Source organism: Mustela nigripes, chromosome 3 (genome assembly GCF_022355385.1).
Source record: "Mustela nigripes isolate SB6536 chromosome 3, MUSNIG.SB6536, whole genome shotgun sequence".
Classification (NCBI taxonomy): domain Eukaryota; kingdom Metazoa; phylum Chordata; class Mammalia; order Carnivora; family Mustelidae; genus Mustela; species Mustela nigripes.
In genome coordinates, this window is record NC_081559.1 from 55645801 (window position 1) to 55671682 (window position 25882).

Here is a 25882-nt window from a genome sequence, read left to right on the forward strand (position 1 = left end):
CTCACCGGCCCTGCTGTCTTCCAGTTTTTCCCTTTGATTCATTCTTTTGTCCTTGTGATGGTTTAAAAATAATCACGTGGAATGCTAATTCTAAAATTGTTGGTGAGTATTTGAAGCATTTTTAAAAATAGGACTTGAAAGTTCTAGCATGTGAGAATGTTTGTCATTCGTAGTCCCTGCACTGAAGGAAAGCTTCGTGGAGTAGTTAAATAGAGCTCTTATTTTTGGTAGGTGCTGGTATTTCTCCCTTTGAGGATTTAATTGTCATCTCCAGACCCGTGGGTCTGGGACTTAATAACATTTTACCTGTTCTCTTCTACCTCTTTCTCACTCTTTATTGCTTTCAGGCAATTAGAGTTGCCAATATTTGGTAAGATCCTAAACCACAATGATTTATAGTAAATTTGGGTGCGAAGCCAAAGCCAGCTGGCTGGCTGGCTTTCTGGCATTTAAGACACAAGGGCAGACACACGGTCATGTGCACACATGTGTATGGACTGAAAGCTGGCTTAATTGTGGCATTTAAAACATTAAAAGTACAGGTAGATAGTGTACTTAAGCCAGCACGATATATCACAACAAGTGCAGGAATACAAGAGAATGCAGCTGTCTTCTCTTAAGACATGTAAAAAAGATTTACAAAAATATGAAACAATGCCAGCCAACCTACCTATGTATTTTATTTTTGGAAAAAAGTAGTAATTTCATTTCAAAAATACATATTTTATAGCAATATGTTAAATGTTATTATATAATGGGTGTATAGTTATTCCTTTAAAATAAAACTATGAATGTGTTTTTTTCAATTGCCATATATGTAGATGCACTGAGAGCATGTTAAATACACACATTTGCAAATAGTGATGTTTTCCCTTTTTAAAGTGGTCCCTAAATCTGTGTGGGAACAGAGTATGAAAAATCATCATAAGGAGGACAATGAATGCCATGTATAGATGTGACCGTTGTCTTAACTCCTGTCATACTCAACTTGTTTCAAAGCTGGCTGGGAGGAAGGCTGTGCAGAAGCAGCCTCTGTGGGGCCCGGAATGGTCTCCGGGAAGGGGGTAGGGCTCCTTCACTAGAAGACTTGAAGGATATAGTCCTTTGCTAATGCTGTTGAAACAAGTGACCACAAGCTCCCATGTCTTCAAATAACACACACCTATTCTCTTACAGTTCTATAGGTCTGAAGGCTGAAATTCAGGTGTCAGAAAGCCAGTGTTCCTTCTGGAGGATCTAGAGGAGAACATTTCCTTGCCTTTTTAGAGCTTCTAGAAGCCTTGTATTCCTTCGGTAGTGGCCCCTTCCTCTGTATTCAAAGTGTGTTACTTTAACCTATGCTTCTCTCATCCCATCTCCTTGCTCTGACATTGGTTCCTCCTTTCCCTCTTTTGAGTGATTATGTCAGGTCTCTGTGAGATGTACACCTGGCAATTCAGGATACTCATCTCATGTCAAGGTGCATAATCACATCTGTGGATTCCCTCTTGTCTATAAGGTAACATTCACAGGTTTCCAGGCAGAGGATGTGGACATCTTGGGGCCGTGATGCAGCCTGCCACAAAGACTATGGCTTGGGAGAATGGAAAAGGGCCTTGTGACGATCTCCTCCTGGCACTGTTGCACAGGGTGAGCGCTGGCTTGGGGTTCACGTGCTGCCATTTCCCCACGAGCCAGCACTCCTGCCTGCACACTTGGGATCCAATGCTCTGTTTGCTAAGGGAGAAAGGAAAAGAGCTAGGGAAAAGAAGAAGAATGTTGTCAGTAGAAGAACCATCTGGATGATACTATTTATTTTATTTTATTGAAAAGGTGTATCTTGCTTTGTTTTCTGTCTTTGTGAAAAAACGGATTCCCTGTCTCATGGCGATGTATGCAGAAACTGCACTTTGTACCATCTCCCGTGTCCTTTGTTGATTAGGCTGGCATATTTGGGTCATGTTGGAATTCATTAGAATTCTGAGTGCCTAGTAATCCTGAACGATGTTGCTGAAATTCACTGAGGTTTTTTTTTATTCTTCTAAAAGTGAAAATGTGAATAGCATATGAATTATGCTTGAAAACAGTTTTCATTATATTTTGTCTCCTTGTGCAGCATGAGATAATCATGGTTACAAAAACAACACCCTCTCTCCTTTGATACATGGGATATAATAAGCACATATGGCTCTGAGAACTCATTAAGTCACCTTGCCACTTCTGACAGGTGGTCCAGTGCTTGCTGGGGCTGGAGAAGGAGCACGAAATAGACGTCAATGGCACTGACGCGCTGTGGGGAGAAACAGGTAATTATGGTTCTGGGCCAGCTTTCTTGATGGGCTAGCCCCCGTTTTGGCCTGAATTGTCTTAAAAATGACTTGGGATGCATGTAGTCCTATTGTTACTTTATCACGAGGCATTTGAAGTGTAGAGCTTTTAAAACTTCCCAAATGAGTAGTAAAAACTTTTCTTGACACCAGTAAAATCATTTTTGAATTAGACTAGCAGTTCCTGCAACATCTAATGAATCTCAGCTAGAAATACCGAAATATGATGGTAGTTTCTGCGTGATAGAGTCTTCTGTATCTGAACTAGCCTGGTCTTCCTGTGAATGATGCAGCCTGAGCAGGGCAGGAACTTCCAGCCTGGTGTTCTGATGAATCGATGGTGCTAGGCAAGGAAGGCTGCAGCCAGTCTTGCAGAAGGAGGACAGGACTGCAACCCCGGGGTGGGGGGTGGGGTGGGGGTGGGGAACTACTTAAAGTCCTGATTATAAGATACTAAATCCCTTTTCATCGGTGTGTGGGGTATCGTGTTGAACTGTAGTGTGGGAGGGAAGCCCGAGGTGAGTACATCCGGATGAAGATTTGAGTCACTTACTTGTCAGATGAGTGCGGATAATGCTGCTTTGAAATTTTCCATTTGACTGAGTTGGGTTTCAAAAGATAAGACTCCAGGTGATGAGTTGTTATTGAATCGGTGTAACCGAGAGTGTTAAAATGCATTTCCAGGCTGTGGCTTGTGGCATACATACCTTGGAGATACTGTAGGTTCAGCTCCAGGCACCACAATAAAGCAAATAACACAGTGAAGCGAGTCAAATGAATTTTGGGGGTTTCCAGTCCATGTAAATGTTCACATTGTACTGTAGCCTGCTAAGTGTGTGGTAGCATTATGTCTTTAAAAATATACACCCCTCGATTAAAAAATAATCTTTGCCCAAAAAAGCTATCCTCTAGGCCTTGAGTGAATCATAATCACTGATCACAGATCACCAAACAAATAAAATAATGGAAAAGTTTAAGTATTGTAGGAATTACAAAATGTCACCCAAAGACATGGAGTAAGCAACTGTGATTGGAAAACAACCCTTTCTCGGTGGCAAGGTTACCACAGACTTTCAGTTTATAAAAAACACAGTGTCTGTGACCTGCAGTAAAGTGCAATAAAACAAGGTATGCCTGTGTCTGCCTTCAGTCTGTACCTGTGCAGTATTTCCACATGCTTCCCAGTTGTTTCCTAGTAAGCCAAACGCTAGTGGGTAGAACTGCTCAGCTAACTCACACTTGGGAAGCACATCCAGTGCCCAGCAGGGAGTACGGGCCTGCGCTCCCGAGCCTCCTGGTGCCCTCTCTCTGGGGCTGCTGCCATGTGACTGGCTTAGGAAGCTCGCTGTGGTACCTCGGGAGAAGACAGGCCCAGATGGGGTTTGATTACACTTGGGCTGAACGTGCATAGGTTTAACTAGTGTCCTGGATTCCGTGGAGCCTTTCTTCCGCCTGTTCAAGCAGTACAGGCTGCTCTGTAATTTGGCAAAAGAGAAGCGTCCATCCACTTTCATATTGTGTGGCAGGTAGCAGTGTGGCGCCCGCCAGGTCACAGCGCACGACTTGGCTTTGTAGTGAACCAGAGGTCAGCAACCCTATGTGGACTGCCTCACTGCGGGACCCGTTTCTGTTCGCTGACGACCCTCGGAAGTAAAAGAAGTTGTTTACTTCCTGGCTGTGTTTGGTCATCATTCCCGAATGTGGTCCGTGGTGCTTTGCATCTCAAGCACTCTGAACTGGAGCTTGTGGGACTCCAGGCACAGCCCAAGGGTAGCATCCCCAGAGAGATCCTGTCGGGGACGTGGGAGGGAGACGGGCGTAACTGGAAGCATATGGATAAAGCAGTTCGGCATTTCTTTTTGAACCTCTGTGGAGGTTAATACAGGTCTGCTCAGTAGACAGTCAGCGATGGCCAGCTTGGTTTTAGGATACCCATCGATGGGGTCACCAGGCAGGGTCTCCTTGGCCCGTGTTTGGCTCGCCTTCCCATCCTTTCTCTGTGCAGTGGTGCCGCCCTGTTTGCTGATGGCAGCTCCCTGCCCCTCCCTGCTCTCACAGCCATGTTCCAGAAGTGGGGCAGCTACATCTGTGCACAAAATCCTTCCCCACTTTGCTGCCGGGAGAGACCATTGAGCACCTTGTGTATCTCCTTTATGTTGCAAAAGTGTTGTTTTCATGCCTGTTGCTGATTAGAAGCTGCAGGACATCCGCGATGACAGCTGACGGCCAGAGAGGAAGGAGCCCAGGGAACAGCAGTCCTGTTGGAGGTTTCTGGTCACTCTGGCCAGTCGTGGCAGGGTTGGTTGGAGTAGGGACAGTCATGTGCCTTCTGTACCCTGAGCATCTCCCTGCTGAAGACCTGGAGTCACTAAATGTCATCACAAAAGGGGATGGTTCCTATCTGAGGTTGAAAGTATAATAGATTTTAAAGACTTTCATCTAAAATAATAACAGGGTTTAATTTGAAAGTTTATTGCCGTAAACCTGCAGCTTTTAGAAAACTTATAGGACGTGTCTACTGCCTTTAAGAACAGAGAGCTTAATTTATGTAAGTCTCCCTTTCACCAACACCTGGGCCCATTTGCTTTTCACGTTTGGTTGACATTTAGAGTCCCGCTCTAGAGTTTGGTAGCTCTTGCACACTTGCTATCAGGTGGAGAGGTGGTGGGACCCATCGGAAGACACGGAGGTACCAAGGAGGGAGGGGCTGGTGGGGGCCTCTACCCACAGCCCCTCTGAGCCTCTGCTCCATGAGAGTTATTCATAGACGCTGCCAGATGGTCTCAGGCCCATGGTCTCGGGGCAGCCTGGAACAGGACACCAACCTGTCAGATGCTTCTGTTATCTGTTTCAGGCGTTCCTCAGTCATGACAAGTAATTGCTGGCTCCCACGAAGTCCCAGCCCAACCGAGTTACTGTTTCCATATCTGTGTTTGTGGTGAATGAGCTCAGACTGAAATGATGGGAGATGCCTCACTGGTGATGGCATGCCATGGCGAGTTGTCCGAGGAGCTGTGGTTCCAGGCTGCAGGCTGCTTTCAAGCCTGTGAGCCTGCTCCCTGGGTGTTGGGTCAAATTTTCTCTTGCTCTGTAGGGAGACAGAGGCCCTTCTCTTTCAGCCTTTGTCATTTTATGTGCCTGTCTTGAAGCAGAGCCTTCCCCCACCCCGACTCTGTTGGGACATTTTGCAAGTCAGCCATTTATATATTTAGTTGTTGATGTTGTTTATTTATCAAAGGCTGTTGTCCCTAAACTGTGGGCTTTAGGATGGCAGACGTTTCCTGGTCTCTTGTGTGAATGGCGACTCTTGATTCTGGTGTTGTCCAGCAGAACTTTCTGTGATGTTGGAAATGCACTCTGTGCTCTCCAGCCTGGTGGCTTCGAGCCACTAGCCTCGGCTGGTGCTTGTCACTTGGGTGCTGGCTGAGTGAACAAGTGGGTTTATAGAAAACAAAACCGTATAGTTTATAGGGTAGGTGACATTAACCTTGCAGAATAATTTGGGACAAATTTTGTTGCTGGAGAGGGAGAGGTAAGGATCCTCTTGCTCCTGAGGCCCCAGTCTTGTAGTTTCTTTGTGTCTGTCATCGCACAGGTGGTGTCCTGCTGGATTCTGGGCTGGCTCAGAAACTCTTGTCTGAGTCAGCAGCGCCGTGCGCGTGTGGAAAGTGGAGCAGGGTGCTGGCTCGCAAACGCAGGAACATAGCTGTTAGCGACCAGACGGGGTGTGGGTGTGGCGGATAGCACCCAGCACCCGTGCCAGCCCCTCCTTGTGTCCCTCACGTCCCCATGCCTCCCTCCCTCTGCCGCCAGCTCCATTGCTCACCCACATGTGCTGTGCCCTCACACTGTTCCCTCAGAAACCCTTCCCACCGCTTTCTAGCTGGTCTTTCAACAGGCCTGAGGCTCTGGGCTTTGTGCGCGTCAGAGACAGCTCCCAGAGCTCCCCTTCCTTGATTTCTGCAACGGGCTGTCCTGTCAAGGGAAGTCAGAAGTCTGACTGAAATCCTTCCTGTCAAATGTTCTCTTACGTTGCTCAGGCTATTTCAGTTGGTAAGATAGTTTGGTTGGTAAACTCTTTCTAAAGAAGTTTAAGTATTGTAAGTAATATGGGCTTTTTCTTTATAAGGATTTCATTTGTCAGAGAGAGAGTGGGAATGCTTGTGCACACAAAGCGGAGGAAGAAGCAGGCTCCTCGCTGAGCAGGGAGCCCGATGCGGGGCTCAGTCCCAGGACCCTGGGATCATGACCTGAGCTGGAGGCAGACACTTAACTGGCTGAGCCACCTAGATCCCCCTAAATACTATGGTTTTTTTTAATGCCAAAGCTGTTAATACCTGATTTGCCTCTCAAAGAGCTGACTCTCCTCTGCTGTCCATTGGGTAGCTTCTTCAGCTCCAGGGCCCTCCCTTTCCTGGCGGGTTGGGGCAGGTTGGTGTAGCATGTGTCCTAATCATGGCTCACTGTTCTCTTTATTCTGGACAGAATTCTGGGTAGGACCTGGCTGCCTCTGGAACTTGAATTTGAGGTCTAGCCCTGTCAGCTGGTGTTGGGTGCAGGGGGTTACTCACATCTGTTTTTGTGCTGGACCATGAAGCTCAGTAATGAGTTGCACTGCATCCTTGATGTTTTCAAAGTTGCCATCTTTTCTCCCTGAAACTGCTTTAATTTCCCACTTTGTGGCTCTGCTCACCCTCCCAGGGGAGGCGTGACCTTCAACTCTGAATCGCAGGTGGACTTAGGCCATGGACAGCTGAGCTTATTACACTAAGGTGCACACACCCCAGGAAACAGGATGCCTTACTGTTGGCTTAAAAATGGCCCTTTGTGGATAGTGAAACTATGGAAAGAACCTCGATGTCCATCAACAGATGAATGGATAAAAAAGATGTGGTATATATATATATATATATACAATGGAATACTAAGCAGCCATCAAAAGAAATGAAATCTTGCCATTTGTGATGACGTGGATGGAACTAGAGGGTATTATGCTTAGCGAAATAAGTCAATCAGAAAAAGACAACTATCATATGATCTCCCTGATATGAGGAAGTGGAGATGCAGCGTAGGGGGGTTGGGGGGTAGGAAAAGAATAAATGAAACAAGATGGGATTGGGAGGGAGACAAACCATAAGAGACTCTTAATCTCACAAAACAAACTAAAGGTTGCTGGGGATTGAGGGTAGGGAGAGGGTGGTTGGGTTGTGGACATTGGGGAGGGTATGTGCTATGGTGAGTGCTGTGAAGTGTGTAAACCTGGCGATTCACAGAGCTATACCCCTGGGGCTAATAATACAGTATATGTTAATTTTTTAAAAAATGACCCTCTGTGGGATGTCTGGGTGGCTCAGTCGTTGAGCGTCTGCCATCATTCAGCTCAGGTCATGATCCCAGGGTCCCGGGATTGTGTCTCTTGTCAGGCTCCCTGCTCAGGGAGGAGCCTGCTTCTCCCTCTGCCACTCCCCCTGCTTGTGCTCTCACTCTCTCTGACAAATTAATAACAAATGAAACCTTAATTTAAAAAAAAAACAACCCTTTGTTCATTCAGATTTTACGTGACATTTTTTAAAGAGAGGAGGGCTGTCACTTGTTCGCTGTTTAGAGTACATTTAAAACTTATGGCATTGAGTTGGGCATTGATGTATATATGGACAGAGCAGATTTTCAGGTGACAGACTGGAAGGAAAAGCGTTTGTCCATTGCCACTGAGGCATGTGGAGAATTTGTGGTGAGGACTTCTCTAAATGTATCCTCCTGAGACAAGTGAAGTGACTTGCTACTGCACACCTAGGATACTCCATTTTTGGAGGTCCTCAGAATCTCACCATGCTGTTGTTTGAGAATATCCTTGTCAAGACATTCCTTCCTCTGCTAGTGTTTGAGAGTACATAAGATTAGTGGAAATTCAGATTTTGTCAGTCCAAACAAAGGTAGATGTTCTTGATTGGCTTTGGCCTAAAAGCATGATAGAGGGGTAACCCAGGACCCTAGAGGGTGTGGGGTGGAATAAACCAGGATGAGGGTAGTAGTCCAGGATCCTGGAGGGTATGGAAGAGAGAGTAGCTTGGGACCCTCCTGGGAGTGGGGCAGGATAGGTTAACCCAGGACCCTATAAGGGGAGGACAAAGCCTCGTAATGTAGGACCCTGGAGGAGAGGCTAACCCAGGCTCTGGAAGGGGGGAGATGGGCATGAAGGTCACCCTAGAGTAGAGAGAGATTTGGGGATAAGAACTAAGGGGTTGGGTTTGTCTGTACCCTGCCTTCTTCCTGCTCTAGCAGACCCCTGGGATTTGCCCCTGGCATGGGTACGCTGTGGAGAGCCATTCCTCTCTGCTTGCAGGACAGCAGAAACCAGCTGACCAGTGTGTGCCTGCGGGGAGGTGGGGGCAGGGAGTGGGGCGTGCTGAAAACCCACACAGTGCACCTCAGGTGCAAATGAGCTGGTAGCCTGACCATGGACTGGGATTCTGTTCACCATGTGTAAAATGTTGCTTTTGCTGTGCATGGAGTCCATCCTTCCCGTGAGTAGTTCCTTACTATTCATTAAAAAACCACAACAAAGGTCTGCTTTCAGCATTAGAAGCTTGGCTTCCAGAGTTTCAGCTGAAACTTTTCAGCATTAGAAACTCTACATTTCGGTGCCTAGAGCATCTATACCTCCACTGCTGCTCATTCTTTCAGTCCTAGGAGGACTGTGCATGGTTGTCTGCACTTCCACAGAAAAATCCCAATTGTTCCTTCAAATTCTTACTGAAATGTGTGGCTCCTTCCTTGCTTGCTTCCCTCCTTCTAGGCTGAACATGAGCTTGTATAGAATGGCTCTGTGGAGGGGCACCTGGTCTGCTCAGTCTGTTAAGCATCTGGCTCTTGGTTTTGGCTCAGGTCATGATCTCAGGGTCCTGGTATCGAGCCCCGCTTGGGAGGCCCTGCTCAACAGGGAGTCTGCTTCTCCCTTTCCCTCTTCCCTTCCCCCCACTCATGGTTTATCTCTCTCTCTCTCTTAAAGAAATAAAATCTTTAAAAAAAAAGAAAGAAAGAATGGTTTTGTGGAAATGCCCTTTTTAACCCTGCCTCCTTGTTCGGAGTTCTGCACATAACTGTCCTCACTGCCTGCCCAGCAAAACCACACATTATACATGCTTTAAATATTTGGTGTGTAAGAGGATCTATCAAAGAATGTGAGCATTCTCAGCACACTTCAGAAGTGACAGCTGTTCGAAGCTGTGTCCTTCTGATAGATCTTCAGAACAAAGTCTGCATGAAATGTGATTTATGTTGTCCACGTTTTAGGAATTTGTTCTTAAATTGAGTTTATGTTATTTATAGTACACATTATTCCTCAAAGGATTTAAAGAGGCTTATTTGAAATAATATATGAAGGAATAGGAAAAAAACTAAAGTCAAGACCAGGGCAGAGGGCGCAGCACGGTATTCCTGCTCCGGTTTTGGCTTAAGGATGCTATGTGACCAGAGTTCCAAGGGAACATAGTCATTGCAGATTATTCTTATTGTCTTTGGGAGAAAGATTAACAGTTATTCAAAAGAAAAGTATTTTCTGGCACTCTTGGTCTAAAACAGCATTTATGGTCGGCTTCATTAGTTGACTATTTTTAAAGAAAACTTCCTGGAGGCGAGAGTGGAGGACTTAGGATCTTGGACTTCACATCCTATCTCCTGTCTCCCACTAGCTGTGTGACCTCAGGCAAGTTGCTTAACTTCTCTGGGCCTCATTTTCCTCATTTGTAATTCGAGGTGAGTGATACTTGCCTCATAGAAGTTGGTTGTGTATTAAATGAATTTATGACTTTAAAGGGCTATGAAGTGTCAGTGTAGGAAGAATTTTATAGGTGTCATAGTAGAATAATAAAATATGTCAGGATCTTCTTATTTCTGTTGAGAGCATAGATCTAGCTTCATTCAGCTGTTTGGTTTAACTCCTGAGTGATACTGATGGGGTCTGGGTTCAGGGCATATCATGTAACAATTCTTTCACCTCAATAAAATGGACAGAACAATCATCTCATTCAAAGGATTCTTGTCAAGATTGAATAAAAGTTCACCCACAGTGTTTGACCCAGAGCTTGGCTGTTGTAAGTGTTCAACAACTGCAGCAGGCTTCCAGGGTTGGGATAAATTGATTAATATTTAATGTTACTTACTTAGACATTTATTTGGTCTTAATAGATTATTGAAGCAGATGATTAAGTGATAAAATCTTAGTTCACGTTGGGATTATTTTGCAGGTACGAGGGACAGAAACGGATTTGGGTTACATGGAGAGTCCTGCTTAGTGGCAGTTGTACTTTTTATTTCCTCATTGAATTCCTTGACCATTTGAGGTTCATGTTTAATCCTCCCATGGAGATGGACAGCGTGTTTCTACAGAACTTGTAACGTGTCAGGAGTGTCCTGGCTACTCAGATTTGGTTCCTGCCTTATTTTAACCTCCATAGTAGCTCACTGGGAGCTGGGACCATGTGGAGGGGAGTCTGCGTTTTATGTGATGCTCAGTTGCCCCCTGTCCCCTGGTTATACAGATGCCCTCCTCTCCATCCTGTGGAACTTGTGGCAAAAGGAGAACACGCTGCAGGGGCAGAACGAGTTAGGAGACTCATGGGGCATTTGGGCAGGGCTGGCTGCCCGCTCCTAAGGGTGCGGAGCCCGCCCAGCAGGGCTTTGTTCAAGGCTGGCAGACCTGGAGGCTTCTCAGGGGCTCATCTCCCAGTGCGGTAGTATTTTTCAGTAAGAATATAATCTTTCTTGTGTTTCATTTTACTCTTTACCTTGTTAAGGATTAGATCAAATAACTGCCCGGCCTCTGTGGAGATGAAGGATTTATAGCTGTCGGCAAGTTGTTCTCTTGAACAGAAGCCCTCCCTTCCCCTCAGTGAGGGAAGCAAATGCCTAACAAAGCAAGGCCAGGAGATTTGGCTTTTATAAATCTTGCTCCGTTCCTAGAAGGTGGAACAGGGACCGTTGCCTGGCTTTTGTTTGGGGCTTGGTGCTGCTTTCATTCAGGCCCAGGACTTTGGGGCCAGCCTGTCAGTCAGCCCAGACTCAAAGACAGGAAAGCCAAACACAGCAGGGGGATGGCGGCCTCCCTCCTCACCACTTAACCTGTCCGTTGTCGGAAATCAAGGGAGAGGGGCTGCCATGCCCAGAAAGATTTTAAAAAATCATAAAATCCCCAAGTACACTTTACCTTCTAGATAAAATAGCTGAGGCTCTTCCGGGATTGTGTGTGCTCTTTACTTTCCTTCTCCTTTACTGCTGAGTGGGGTTAGCCCAGCAGGCATCCAGCTGAGGCTCAGACGTCGCTGCCTTTGGCACATCTAGCGGTTTCCATCTTGGTTGCAGCTAGAGGGCATTTATGAGAATCCTGCTCATTACTGACTTTGCTCTTTTTAATCTTCTCGTTTTTATAAAAGGTGGAAAAGCCAATATATTAGGAAATAATGCACCAGCAAAGGTCAGTGTGGAAGCAATGTAGAGCCACTTTGTCCCTATCGTGCTTGAGGCCCTCCCTGCGGGCGGGACTGCCCCTCTGCAGGTGTAGACTCTTCTCACGTGCCCACCTCGGGCCAGGGAGGGCTGTGTGGATGCTCAGTGTGGGACGAATGTAGGAAAAGGTGGCTTTCTGGAAGTGGGAACCACCTCGCTGTGCACAGACCTGTCACCCTTCTCTCAAAGTCTCTAAATTAGGGACAGAAGCATCCAAGGGGGCGAGGGAATGATTATCCATAGTTCTGGCCATCCTGCACCTGTGTACTTGAGGGACAGAGCTGCCAAAGAATGTTATGAACAGCCCCATTCACAGAATGACTGAGTTCTGGCAAGTTGACAGGGGAGTTTTTGTAAGTCACACGTCTGTCCAGAGAACTTTAATGTGTCAAGGATTCCTGCAAATGATCTGGTTTCCAGAGAACCATATCTGATGTCTTCAATAATTTGGTGTTACTGGGAGTAAATGGGTTTTCTTAAAATGAACATCTGTGGTGACAAATCTCACGTTCCGAAGACAGGACAGTATTGCCGAGGTACAATTATTCAGGATCGTCAGAGGAAATTTGCTTTCATGGGAATTTCATTAGAAAAATGCCATCTTGTTAAAGAATTTGCAAGTAAATGAATTTGTGTTTGGTTTGAGTCAGAGAAAGTGCCATATGTTTACATTGAGTTTTAGCGTCTCTTTTTGCCTTTGTCTCCGGACTCCATTGGCCAGAAGACAGGCAGCGCTCCTCTGCCAGGGTGGCCGCTGCTCCTGCCCTCCTCCCCTCACCGCTTCTCTCTGGCCAGACGGAGTCCACTGACCCTCGTCGGAGCCAGGGTCGGCTCGGAGTTCAGCCTTTCCCACAGCGTCGTTGGCATTTCTGAACAGAGTCCTGCCTGACCTTGTTTGCTTAAGCCTGTAGTTGACTAGTTGACCATTCTTCAGTCTTGATTGTCTCGGAAGACGATGTCCTTCCCTCGAAGGCTGCTAGAGCTTAAGGTGCCCTCTAACCTCAGGGGTCTTGATGAGGCCAAAACTCTTCACTCTGAGTAGAAAAAGGGACATGCAGGTCCTGCTGGTCTCCGTCACTGGAAGATGCGAGCCCCTCATTAGGACTGTGTGTGCAGAACGTGGGCTGTGTCAGGTCTGAGCAGGTTCAGTGGACGCAGCCTACCAGCCTATGCTCACTGGTGCTTTCTCTTCAGAAGAAGTCCCTCACAAGGACACAGGGGCCTGGCTGGAGAGGAAGAGACTGGAGTCCGGCCCCGTTGCCAGGCCTGTGGGGGGCGCTCTCATCTCCTCAGCTGCACCGGCTTCAGGCTTCTCTGGAGCCTCCGTGAAGCATGTGGCCCTATTCTTAGGCGGGGCTGCACTTTCTGATGGGCTGCTGTGGCAAAGATTCAGTAGCAGCTGCACCAGAAGTCCTGACTTAAGGCCCTGTTTACAACAGGTTTGGGGCTTGTTTACCAGACACGAGATAATGGAATGCGAGTGAGCTGCTTCAGATCTCCTCCAGCGCCAGGGCCCTGAGTTTGCTCCTTCCCAGGGCATCCTGTGTATCTGCTGGCCATGACCCTGCCTCAGGCATGCGTGTAGATTCCTTTGTTCCTCCTGTCCTTGCTGTGGTCACTGTAGCCAGAGGGGGGCGAAGAGTAGACCCCTGCCTGGAGGGGGGTTGCAGAGGGGCAGCAGGTCCAGGGGGTGGCTCGTCGCCTGGATCTCCCACCTCACCAGCCACTCTGTGGTCATGTTCTGATCCATCCAGAAAGCTCACATAAACGTGCCCCAAGGCTCCTGTTCTTCAGGAGTTAACACTGACGCCCCGGCAGGAAGGGACTGTGCGGGATGTGCAGGGGGACCGCCAGGGCCAGGACGCGCTGGTTTAGATTGTGTGATATAGAAAGGATCGCCTTCACCACTGGTTTTCAAACGCAGTGCATTGGTATGTAAAACTGATTTAAATACTGTTCTGTTTATGCTATTTATTTATAATTTACTTACATGTTTCACTGTATGATGAGTGGCTGTGAGCCTCTTTGTGTAACACACATAGGAAAGGCACCAGCCTTCAAGACCCCGCAGTACCTTCCCCCTCTCCATCCTGAGAAAGTCAGCAGTGCAGAGGACAACTGTCGTTAAACATGGCTCTTTTTTGTTGTTGTCAGAAATGCTCTGGCTAATGTCAGGAGAGCATTATTGAGATCGCCCCATGACAGGCTGCTCTGGGGACGCATCCCCTGCCTGGGGACTTGGGCCGGGAGCGAGGTGAGTGCTCACTCCCTTTTGGAAGGAGAGAGAGGGCTTCCTCAGCCTGACCTTCACATCCTCAGGGCCCCAGGGGTAGGACAGCCTGACACATCTGCTCACGAGTCCCGCTGCCTTCCTCACTTTGCTGGCGCATGAGGTCCCTGGGACGGTGTGGAGCTCAGGTATCTGCCTGGCGGACATGGCACCTCTGCGTCAAGAGGCGAAGTTGCTGGCCCGCTGCACCTGTGTCCCTGGAGACGGCCTGAGGGGACGTCTTTGTTTCTCACAGGAACTGCTCTTTGTCACGGGGAGATTAGGCCCAGACGTCAGGTTTCCATCCCTGGGTGTGTGTGGCTCCTGGGCCCTGAGCTGTGGCCAGGCTGACTGGGGCTGGATTAGGTACAGCCGTCTGCGCTCAGAGGGTCTGAGGAGGAGAGGGACAGAGATGTGCGTGTGGAAGGAAGGACCTGTGAGCACGTGGCTCCCCTGGGCCTCACTCCTGTGGGTGCCCAGGAGAGCAGGGCACAGACCCTGGGTGGGCGGTGGAGCCAGGCCGGGGTGGGGCTCTGTTGCTGCGCTGTAGGCCCCCTCACCCTGGGGTTCTGTGGTGTGGTGTTTCCTTGAACTGCTGATGTGCTGGTGAGATTGGCCCATGTGTGGCCTTCAGCTGCATATCGTTTGTCATTGCTGTGTGATCTTCCCCTGGTGGACCGGACCATCATTTGTTGATGCATCCCACTCCTGATGGCCACGCAGTTGCTTCCGGTTTGGGGCGGCTGCGAGGACGTCCCTCAGTGCATGACAGGGCATCCCCAGGCACGTGTCTCCTGGCGGGGGGCTGCTGTGGAATGGACTAGGTGGGTCTTCAGCCAGTGGTCGTGCGTCCCGGTCTTCAGTTCACTGGACGGCTCACGAGGCTGCGCACTGCTCATGAGTTCGTTGGCATTAGGCTAGTCAACAGCCTAGTCCTGTGTTTTCCTGATTTCATCCTGACATGTCTTACTGATTTGTAGGAACACTCCATCTATTCTGGAAGCTGGAAATGTGTCAGTATGAGGCTGTATTTAAAAACAAAGTTGTCACAGGCCAGCAACAGGAAGAGAGCCTCTCCTGTAGGTGCTCCCTCCTGTGGCCTCGCTGTCCCACCACAGCCCCTTCCTGTCCTTTACTCACTGACACGTGTCCTCCTGGCTTGGGATTGTCCTCCAAATCGACCACTGTCCTCTCCTCTAGATGATGATTCATGAGACATAGCAGTGGACCCTCTTCAATGAAACCCCTCTTTTCACCACACCCTATCAGGAATCATGACTTGGGGGATCATGGGGCACAGTCACTCATGTGGGGGTCCCATGAGAACCTTTTCGATGTGTTCTCTTTCCTTCCATACTGTTCTTTGTTTTATCCTTGGCTGACCTCCCCAGAACATGCGTGCTGACAGCGGGCCACTCACTCAGAATCTCCCTGGGCCGGTCCCCCAAGCACTCAAGAAAACCTACGATCCAACCCTCTTCTCTTGCTTTCCTGACAGTCTTAATCCAGAATCTTGACTAGTTACAGAGCTTTTCAACTCCATAAAGACAGGATGATTTGATATGCCCTTGGCTCCCTCAGTAATAACTAGTTCTTGTTGATTGAAATGTATGCCTCTGGGGCGCCTGGGTGGCTCAGTGGGTTATAAAGCCTCTGCCTTCGGCTCAGGTCGTGGTCCCAGAGTCCTGGAATTGAGTCCCGCATTGGGCTCTCTGCTCAGCAGAGAGTCTGCTTCCTTCTCTTTCTCTGCCTGCTTCTCTGCCTGCTTGTGATCTCTGTCAAATAAATAAAATCTTTTAAAAAAAAAGAAGGAAAGAAAGAAAGAAATGTATGCCTCTAAGGGAAGAGGCTAGACTGGGTAATATACTGATCTGTGTGTGTGTGTTGCACTATATTCTGGTTCTCTCTTGCTATGGGGAGAAAACAAACAAAACTAAAAAACAAAGTAAAACAGTAAAACAAAAGCATAGTGGCTCTTGAATCCACAGTGTGGCCTGGGCTTGGCAGGGAAGGTTCCCCTCTGTTCACCTGCTTTACCTGGTGGAGCTAGACTCTGGGGATCCGTTGCCAGGACGGCGCACACACACGCTTGCTGGGTTGTTGCTCGCTGTCTGCTCAGAGCTCACCTGGGACTGTCAGGCACACACAGGCCTAGGCTCCTCTCCCTGTGAGTGACACTGCGGGGTGCTCGGGCTTCCTCTGGCCATGGCAGCTGGGTTCTGAGAATGAGTGTTTGGAGAAGTGGATGTTGCCCATCTCAGGACGTGGCTCAGATGCTGGCATGCTGTCATTTCTTCTGTGTTCCTTTGTCGCAGAGCCCAGCCAGGTTCAGAGGCGGCGGGGAGGATGCACAGCCGTCTTCCTGTCAGTGGGAGGATGACGGGAGAACTTGGGGCCACCCCGCACTAACAGACTCCCCCTCTCCTGTGACCTTCCTCTAGCCCTGACTGCCGCTGCCGGAAGAGGCAAGCTGGAGGTGTGCGAGCTGCTGCTGGAGCACGGAGCTGCTGTGTCCCGGACCAACAGGAGAGGGGTCCCACCTTTGTTCTGTGCGGCACGCCAGGGGCACTGGCAGGTACCCGGTGGGCCCGTGGAGGCCGCAGAAGCAGCGGGTGGGATAGAGTTCACTGTGGCCCATCTCCCCTGAGCCCTGGGTTTTTCACATACTTGGCTTCTGCTTGTGCTGTCAGGTCTCGATAACCATAAATGTTTGACAAGCAAGAACAGTCCCGCCATTGTAGGCTGGTAACCAGGAGCTAGGCCGCGGCCGGGGAGACCCGCAGCTGCTTCCTTTCACCCTGCGAGGGAGAGTGGAATGGGTGCACCCTGTCACCATAACAGAGCACTAGCCGTGACAGCTGTTGTCCCGACTGTGTGATCTACTCATCTGGCATACTTGGAAGAAGAGTGGTTCCCTTGTGCTCTTTAGAGAAGGAAGCATTTTCTCTCTGGTCTAGCACTGTGATTCAGGCTGATTTCGTCTCGTCTCTTCTTATCTCTTCTCTTTCTTTTTTCAAGATTTCCTTATTTATTACAAAGAGAGAGAGGACACAAGCATGAGGGGCAGGGAGAGGGAGAGAATCTCAAGCAGACTTCCTGCTGAGCACAGAGCCTGATGTGGGGCTGGAAGCCCCATGAGCTGGATCCCCATGAGCTCATGACCTAAGTGGAAACCAAGAGTTGGGTGCTTAACCGACTGCACCACCCAGATGCCCCATCAGGCTGGTTTCTTTGAGTAGGAGTGACTTGTTGTTGCCTTAATTCAGGAGACCAGGGATCACTGAGAACAGCATTTCGGTCATTTATTCATTTTGTAAACAGCAGCCATGAACCTACCCCATGCCTGGCATCAGGTTCCACACAAGCTGCAAGCAAATGGATCCTACCATGTGCATTATAGGAAGAATTTTCTAGATCCAATTTTGCATCATGGAATCATGTCACTCCTTGTTCGTCCCATTGTTAGAAGCTGCAAGTGCTCCCCACCAAGATTTTGGCTTTTCAGTTCCATTTCCTAGAGTTTGGTCTGTACCATTTTCTCCCTATCATCCTCACAACTTCTCTGTGCTGCCCTTGCTCATCCTGTCTCTGGGTCTCAGACTTCCTAAATCATGGGGAAGTTTGGAAAGCACAGGTCAGTGTTTGAGGAACAGGAAAGCATGGGGAATATGCCACCTTTTGTTGCTGTCCGCGTGTAACACACTGTGCCAGGGGGAGGGGGACTCCAGCCCACCCCCTCCGTAAAGCCCCTCCCACTGGGATGGTAGTTGCATGAGAAGCCTCTGGTTTTTTGTTTTTGTTCCCCAGCCTTATCACCGTGCACTGATTGAAGGCACAGTTCTGAGGCTGAGAATGTCTTCAGGAAGCTTTGCTAAAAATTGCCTGCTATGAAGGTCAAGCCATCCACTAAGCCCCTGAGGCTTAGAAAAGCAGGTTGCTTGGGAGTATGGTGGGTGACCGCTTTCCTGAGAGCTTGTGTCTCCTACCAGAGTGTAGCTGGTGGGAATGACCTTCGCCCCCTCCTTCAGTTCTCCAGTCTCCCCTGTGCCCTGTTGTGGCCATCAGGTCATTGCTTGATTGCGATCGGTATCTCCCCTTCTCCCTGTTACTGTTCGTGCCTTGTATGTACGTGTTTCACAGGCATAGTAATGAATTGAACCTGTCAAAAAAAAGAGTATATATTTGCAAGAAGATTCTGTTCAAAGGAATACAATGGAAAGATTGCACAGGCCCTACAAATCACACAACTTTGAGAGGCATTTGAAGAAGATACTCCTTTGCTACTTTTTTTTTTTTTAAAGATCTTATTTATTTATTTGACAGACAGAGATCACAGGTAGGCAGAGAAACAGGCAGAGAGAGAGAGGAGGAAGCAGGCTCCCTGCTGAGCAGAAAGCCCGATGCGGGGCTCGATCCTAGGACCCTGGGATCATGACCTGAGCCGAAGGCAGAGGCTTTAACCCACTGAGCCCCCCAGGCGCCCCTCCTTTGCTACTTTTAAGTGTAGAAAAATCTGCCTGGGTAGAGAGCATGGAGCAGGGAGATTATAATTCCAAGTGTTTCTTTCAGATTGTTAGACTGCTTTTGGACCGCGGCTGTGACGTGAGCCTAAGTGACAAGCAGGGCCGGACGCCCCTTATGGTGGCCGCTTGTGAAGGACACTTGAGCACCGTGGAATTTCTCCTTTCAAAAGGTAGCAGTGCGGGAGCCCCTGCGAGGTTTCTTCCAGAAGGACAAAACAAAGAGCTTTGGCAGACCCACTGACCGTACTCTGATTCAAGTTTGCAAAGTGTTTTTTTGTTACGGACATTTTTTATCTGCACATAAGTAGAAAGAGTGGGCAGTGAATGTCGTACCCATTTCTCAGCTTGCACAGCAGTGATCATTTCGCCGGCTTCAGATTTCAGAGGCCTGATTGCCACCCGTCAGTGCAGGTGTTTGCAGGTGTGAGTCTGTTTGCTTCTGGGCTTTGTGTCATGAGTTCATGTTCTGTGAATGCACTGTTCCTGCAGGTGCCGCACTTTCTTCTCTGGACAAAGAGGGGCTGTCGGCCTTAAGCTGGGCTTGTCTGAAAGGTCACAGAGCAGTGGTCCAGTTCCTGGTTGAGGAAGGAGCCGAGATAGACCAGACGGACAAGAATGGCCGCACTCCCTTGGACCTGGCCGCCTTCTACGGTGACGCGGAGACGGTAGGTACCGGCAGGTGGTCCCGCTGTCCAGCCGCACACAGAAACCATTCTCGGAGTTGAACCGGTCCCCGCGTGTGTGTGAGGCCGTGTCTGCATGTGGTCAGCGTGTGCAGGCATGCTATGGGGTTGCTTTCATTTTTCTCTTATTCTGTGACATGCAGTCTGTTCCAGAACGTTAGTAAAGATTTTAATAGACTCTTAAAATTTTCAAAATACTCAATTACACACCGTCTCCAGTAGACGCACAATTAAAATGTATACACACGTGCATATGTAGTTTTATTTTCTTTCAGTAACCCATATAAATAGAATTCCTGTACAGAGCATTTCAAAATCGCTTTTTTATTTATATAAGAAATTATTAATCACATAGATAGCTGGTTTGTTTTTAAATGGATGTACCATTGTCTAGAAATAATAGTAAATGCTTAGGGCACTATCTTTATCTCTTTGCCAGGTGTCCAAGTCTAACAGAGATAAGAAAGGACAAAATGTTAATAAGCTAAGAACTGCAAAATGTCTCTCAGGGCAGAAAACCATGTCTTTGTCAGGTTCCACGTCCCAGTCACTGAGCAGGTGTTAAACCAATGTTTGGCTCCTTGAGAGTTAACACTTCTGAAGCATTAAGTATGTCTCATGTTCTCATGTGCACATTAGCCAGAGAGATCCTGGGTTGCTGGAAGCAGTGGAGCTTGGAGCAGAAGCTGTCCTCATCCTGCATGTCTGTGCCTTAATGCTTTTAGGAGGCAGTGATGTTGGCATTCAATGGTCTCAAATTCCTGGACAGTGTAAATTGTACTTAATGTCGATATTCAAAAACAGTTGTGTAACTAAATCTCCCACATCCACACTTTTATGTTTTAGCTTTTATCACCTTACCAAATCCTAGTTTATCAGTATTAGGGAAGTGTGAAGCACTTAGCATTCTAGTGTAATTTTTTTTTCCATTGTGATTAAAAAACGCACAACATAAAATTTACCATCTTAAGCCATTTTAAGCAAAGAGTTCAGTAGTGTATGTACCCTTCACATTCCTGTGCAGCCAACATCCACGCTTCTCTCCGTAACCTGAAACACTGCACCCACTCAGCGAGGCGTCGGTTCTCTCCTCCTGCAGCCGCGGGCAGCCACCGTTCTGCTTTGTTTCCGTGAATGGGCTCCTGTCCTACCTCATCTATGTGAAGTCCTAGAGTAGTTGTCCCTCCGTGACCGGCTGCCTTCACAAAGCATCATGTCTTCAAGGTTCATCCATGTTGCAGCTTATAACAGGATTTCCTTCCTTTTTAAGGCTGACTAACATCCCGTCATGTGGCTCTGTCACACTGTATTAATCAGTTCATCTGTCCATGAATGCTTGTATTGCTTCCAGCTCTTGGCTGTTTTGAATAGTGTGTGTACTTGTGAACATGGGCTTTCAGATATCTCCTCCAGGTCCTGTAAATTCTTCCAGATCTAACTGTATTCTTTGGGATGTATACCCGGAAGTGGGATGGCTTGATCCGGTGATAGTCAGGTTTTTAATTTTTTGAGGAAATTCCATACTGTATCTAGAGGGATCACACTAGTTTACATTCCCACCAGCAGTGCACAAGTGTTCCTGTTTCTTCACATCCTCCAACACTTACAATTTTGTTTTCCTTCTTTTTGTTAGCAGCAATCCTAATGGGGTGAGGTGATAATCTTGTGGTTTCCATCTGCGTTTCCCTAATGATCAGTGATGTTGAGTATCTTCTCAGATGCTTGGTGGCCATTTGTATCTCATCTTTAGAGAAATGTCTGGTCGTGTCCTTTGTCCTTTTTTTAAAAAATTGGGTTATTTGGTTTTTTTGTTGTTGAGTTGTAGAAGCTCTTTATATATTATGGAAATTAATCCAGTGTCATTTTGAGCAGCTGGTGAACTATCAGATTCACATGGCTACAGACTTCTTTTCTACTGACTAGAACAATTTGAGAAGCCAGAATGGTTTTTACCTCTGTGATCTATGTCCAGGTGACTGCTGTCATACCACATCAAATCTGTCTATGTAGCACGGTCTCAAAACTTGCTCCTTTACATTCCCGGTATTTGAGTCTTTTTCCTAAGCCTTAAAGTGAGTTGTAATTGAGTTTATCCGATCTCGAGCTTCTCCAGCTTGCGGGCCGCAGGCAGTGTGGATCGCATGTTTCTGAGATACCACTGCCTTGGGCTACCAGCCCATGGGCGGTTTGCTGACGTCTGCCTCCTCAGTAACTGGAGATGAGGATTGTGGCCGTCTCTGTGGCTGGGAAGTGGACGTGCATATACTCCTCTGCGGAGTGCGGGTGCGTGTACATAGCGTGTCCCTCCTTAGGAGTGTTCACCCGCCTTCCTGCTTGCCAGCGGCAGACTGGATTGTAGCTCCTGTTTCCTGTCTGCTTCATTTCCATTAGGGTCCTTAATGGGCAGAGGTAGGGAAGTCACAGTAAAGCTCAGACTGCCAGCCCCTCCCCGAGAGGCAGAGGTGGGTGGGCGCGGCCCTCTTGCCACCAGCAAGTGGCACCGGCCACCGCTCAGGGCTCTGTCTTTCCCACCGCAGGTGCTGTATCTGGTCGAGAAGGGAGCCGTGATCGAGCATGTGGACCACAGCGGCATGCGCCCCCTGGACAGAGCCATTGGTTGTCGAAACACATCCGTAGTGGTTACACTGCTGAGAAAAGGAGCCAAATTAGGTCAGTAAACCCCTCGTTTCAGCAGCAGGAGAGGGAGGTGTGCTCCAGATCCTAGCGTATGGCAGGGACCATAAAGACTTAACCTGCTCCGACGTTAGGAAGTAAGATGTCAGGTGCTTAGAGACTTCCTTTTTTCTTCCTTTACTTTAAGGCTCATTTAATCACAGTTATCCAAAATGTTTAAATAGCTTATAACATCATCACTGTAGTGTGGGCCGAGAGCAGCAGCCAGTGTTGAAAAGCAGTCTAGAATTGAAGGTGTTAGGGATGCCCAGGTGCTGTGGTGGGGAGCTGTTCCATTCGTCTCTGGGGGGGATGCTGGGTATCGTGGTTAGGAAAGCTCACAGGTGTCTCTGCTGAGCCTCTGAGTTTAAGAACCTCCGTCAGGGGCAGCCCCAACAGTTTCTGTGAAGGAAGTCACAGAATTTACTGGGAACAGGATGGAGGGGGTCACTTGAGGACACTAAGGGGGCAGAGGGGTCTCCGTAGGGAGAGCCCCTTCTGTGTGGTTGCCCGGAACGTGACCCACCACCACCCAGAATGTGTGGGTGCGGGGCCACCAGAACAGGGCTTTTGTAGTTTAGTGTGCCAGAACTTTGCCCAGCGGTGGTCGTGACGAGGGGACTCTGGCGAAGAGGAGAAGGTCAGCGGATATTACTAAGCAGTTCACTGTCTGGGGAATTATTCTGAGCTGTTTCTAGTTTCAGCTTCTTTCATCCTCACCTGCCCTCTCAGTAGGTAGTGATAACCCCCTCATGTTACAGAGGAGGAAACCGAGGCACATAGCTTCCCTGAGGCCGTAGTGCCCGGCAGAGCCCGTGTTCGAAGCTGAGTGCTATGGCTCCTGACCTGGCTCCTCCGTAAGCCACATTGCCTGCCTGTGCTCAGGAGCGGGGTTGCGTGGGAGCAGGGCTGTGGGCCGCAGAAGCGCGAGCCTGGCCAGAGCCGGCCTGCGGGGCGGCCGCAGTGCGCAGGCTGCTGAGGGCACACGCCTGCACTCGCCAGCCACTTCCCTGCAGGAAGCGGAGGAGATTATTCAGAAGCCGTGTTTAATTGATCCTCCCCAAATTCCCCATGGGAACAGGGTCAGGGAGATGGGCACAGCCGCTCTGATGCCCCCGTTCCCGGCACTCCATTTTCATCAGGGTAACAGCCTCCCTCTCTTGTGCTTCCTTCAGTGTGAGGCAGGTCTGAAGGGAGACCCACTCCCCGGGGCCAGCCTGTATCCCCTTCATTTTACCATTGCCTGGAGGCTGCGGACACACCATACTGCTGTCCGTGACCTTCACTGTGGCGCTGCCTCAGAAGCTGTGACCTCCTTTCTTCTCAGAGCACTGACATGTGTCTAAATGCGTCTTTGTTTTGCAGGAAATGCTGCCTGGGCAATGGCCACTTCCAAGCCTGATATTTTGATTATACTTTTACAGAAGTTGATGGAGGAAGGAAACATGATGTACAAAGTAAGTGGTATTGGCCTTTTCTAGGATGTGATGGCCTGCGAATGGTCTCTTAGCCTGCACACCACTCCGGTTCAGGAGCCACAGCCCGGCTTCAGGAGCCACTTGTGAGGCCCGGGGCCCAGGCTTTTGTGCCTTAACAGCAGGACCTTCCAGGGAGAAGGCCCTCTGTGTGAGAACTGTTCCCTCGGAAGGAGTCCTTGCGGCTGTGACTCAGCCTGAAGCCTTGGCATGAAGGTACAGTGGCTCCCAGCGGGAGGTCCCTTAGCACACTGCATGGGGACACACGTGAGAAAGGGACACTCAAGAGGCAGCTTCAGAAAAAAAGGATCATTAAATCTCCTAAGACTCTATTACTTTAGTTTTAATAGCCATAAGCTTCTGCCATTTGAAATGGCTTCTAGAGATGTTTTCACTTAAGATAGGGAGCATATAATATACTCTGTTACTCAGGAGACTGACTTAATTTTTCCCCCATTTTCCCTTGAAAATGGAAATATAAAGACTTATAATTTAAAAGTAAAAATTTCAAATAAAATTTAAAGTAAAATTTCCAAAATAAGACATCAGCTTAGATAGGAGGCCAGTGGACTTTTCCTGTAAAGGGCCAGACAGTAACTGTCGTAGGCTCTGCTGTGTGGTCTCTGTCTCGCTCTCCAGTTTCGCTGGTGTGGCAGGAAAGCAGCCACAGGTGACACACAAGCAAATGGGCGTGGCTGTGGCCCAGTCAGACTGTGTTTGTAAATGTGGGTGGCAGGCCATATTTGGCCTGGGAGCTGTAGCTGGCCCATCCTTGGCTTAGATAGATGCGGTAGGCCATTTACGTGGAGCACTGCTCTTTCCAGGTCTGTGATTAGACAAAATTAAATGTTTTGAAAACAAACAAAAAACGGCATTATGAGCATTTTAATCCTTTTATCGTGAGGCTGCTGCACAGGCTACGTTTAGTTTTTCCCTTTTCTTTTTTCAATAATAACAAATAAGTAGGCTTCTAGCACAACCCAGCAGGGTTCCTGCCTTGGAATCCTTTTGAAATTGAGTTCAGAGTGTGTGTTGTTGTGGCTTTGAAGTGGTTTTAATATGAATTTTGGTAGGCAATTATGTTAGAACTATCAAGCCATTTTCAACAGACTTCATACCTGCTGCGCTGTGGAACTGACTGAGCAAATGGATTTCTTTAGCCTTGAAAATGACGTGCGGCGCTGTTCGATTTTTAAAGCACGTAGTTTAGTTCCTCTTCAAAGAAAAATTATGATTCTGCAGCAAGTTCTAAGCTTCTCCACAAGACTGTACTTGCCTTGAGAACTGCATCATTTCTTCATCTGATTTCTATTACACTTAGCATTAAAACATCTCTAGACGAGGATAATTTCAGAGATGGTTTTCAAAAATGTATAATGGAGGGGCACCTGGGTGGCTCAGTCCGGGAAGCCTCCAATTCCTCATTTTGGCTCAGTTCATGACCTTGGGGGTCATGAAATCCAGCCCGGCTGAGCTGGGTGTGGAACCTGCTTAAGATTCTCTTGCCCTCCCCCGACCCCCACGTGTGTCTCCTCTCTCTCTCTCTTTCTCTGAAAATAATAATAAAAATATATATAACCAGATAATCTGATCTATTAAGATTGATAGTTCTCAATTTGGCAATGTACAGGCTGCTTTGTAAAAAACCAGCTTGTGTCTTCCTGCACGAGGCCGGAAGCTGCCGGAGCCTGTGTGGACAGTGAGGCCGGTTCATGGCAGCCGGGTCGCAGCACCCTCAGCAGGACCCTCCCATGTGTTCTGATGGTTTCCGTGATGGGGGGATAGCCTTGCCAGGGTCTTCAGGTTGTGGGAGCCTATTCGTCTTGGAGCATCTGAAAAAGGATCAATTTCTGTGCTTTTTGATTCCTAGAAAGGGAAGATGAAAGAGGCAGCCCAGAGGTACCAGTATGCCTTAAGGAAGTTTCCCCGGGAAGGATTTGGAGAGGATATGAGGCCATTCAATGAATTAAGAGTTTCTCTCTATCTCAATTTGTCTCGCTGCCGGAGAAAAACAAATGTAAGCTGTGGGCCCTTAGTCTGTTCTTTTAGTAGTAGAAGTGTTGGCTCGCGGTGAAGGCCAACCCTGCACAGGTCAAGGCATGGGTGTCCTGTGGGATTTGTTCGCACATCTCCGTGAACTTGGCGCGTGGGGAGCTGCTTCTCTTGGGTGGTCGTCATGTGAGCTCTGTCATGGCCCTTCTCTCAAGGTACTGAGAGAATGTACAGGAGGGCACTGTCCTCTGCCTCAGCAGTGAGAGACCACCAGATGCCGCCCCGCCCATTCCCAGCTGGGTATGGCCAACATGGTCACAGGCAGCCAGCGCTCTCCCCATGCAGAAGGGAAGGATGTGACTAGTGGTTATTGCGTTTGCCCAGAGGCTATACCAGTAACTGGTTAACTTGTAATTAGTAGTAGTTACTTCATAGTTAATTTGTAACTAGTAACTAG

General features: G+C 48.3%; 1 protein-coding gene across 6 annotated transcripts in view; it reads left to right on the forward strand.

Moving 5' to 3' along the window:
* The window catches only part of TANC1 (tetratricopeptide repeat, ankyrin repeat and coiled-coil containing 1), a 227620-nt gene that overhangs the window by 197222 nt on the left and 4516 nt on the right, over positions 1–25882 (forward strand). For all 6 annotated transcript variants that reach the window (XM_059394028.1, XM_059394032.1, XM_059394031.1 and 3 more), the window contains exons 18-24: positions 2207–2285; positions 16521–16654; positions 18649–18772; positions 19092–19267; positions 21823–21955; positions 23324–23415; positions 25304–25450. In XM_059394028.1, the coding sequence (XP_059250011.1) occupies positions 2207–2285; positions 16521–16654; positions 18649–18772; positions 19092–19267; positions 21823–21955; positions 23324–23415; positions 25304–25450 (885 nt within the window). The remainder of the gene's footprint in view (positions 1–2206; positions 2286–16520; positions 16655–18648; positions 18773–19091; positions 19268–21822; positions 21956–23323; positions 23416–25303; positions 25451–25882) is intronic.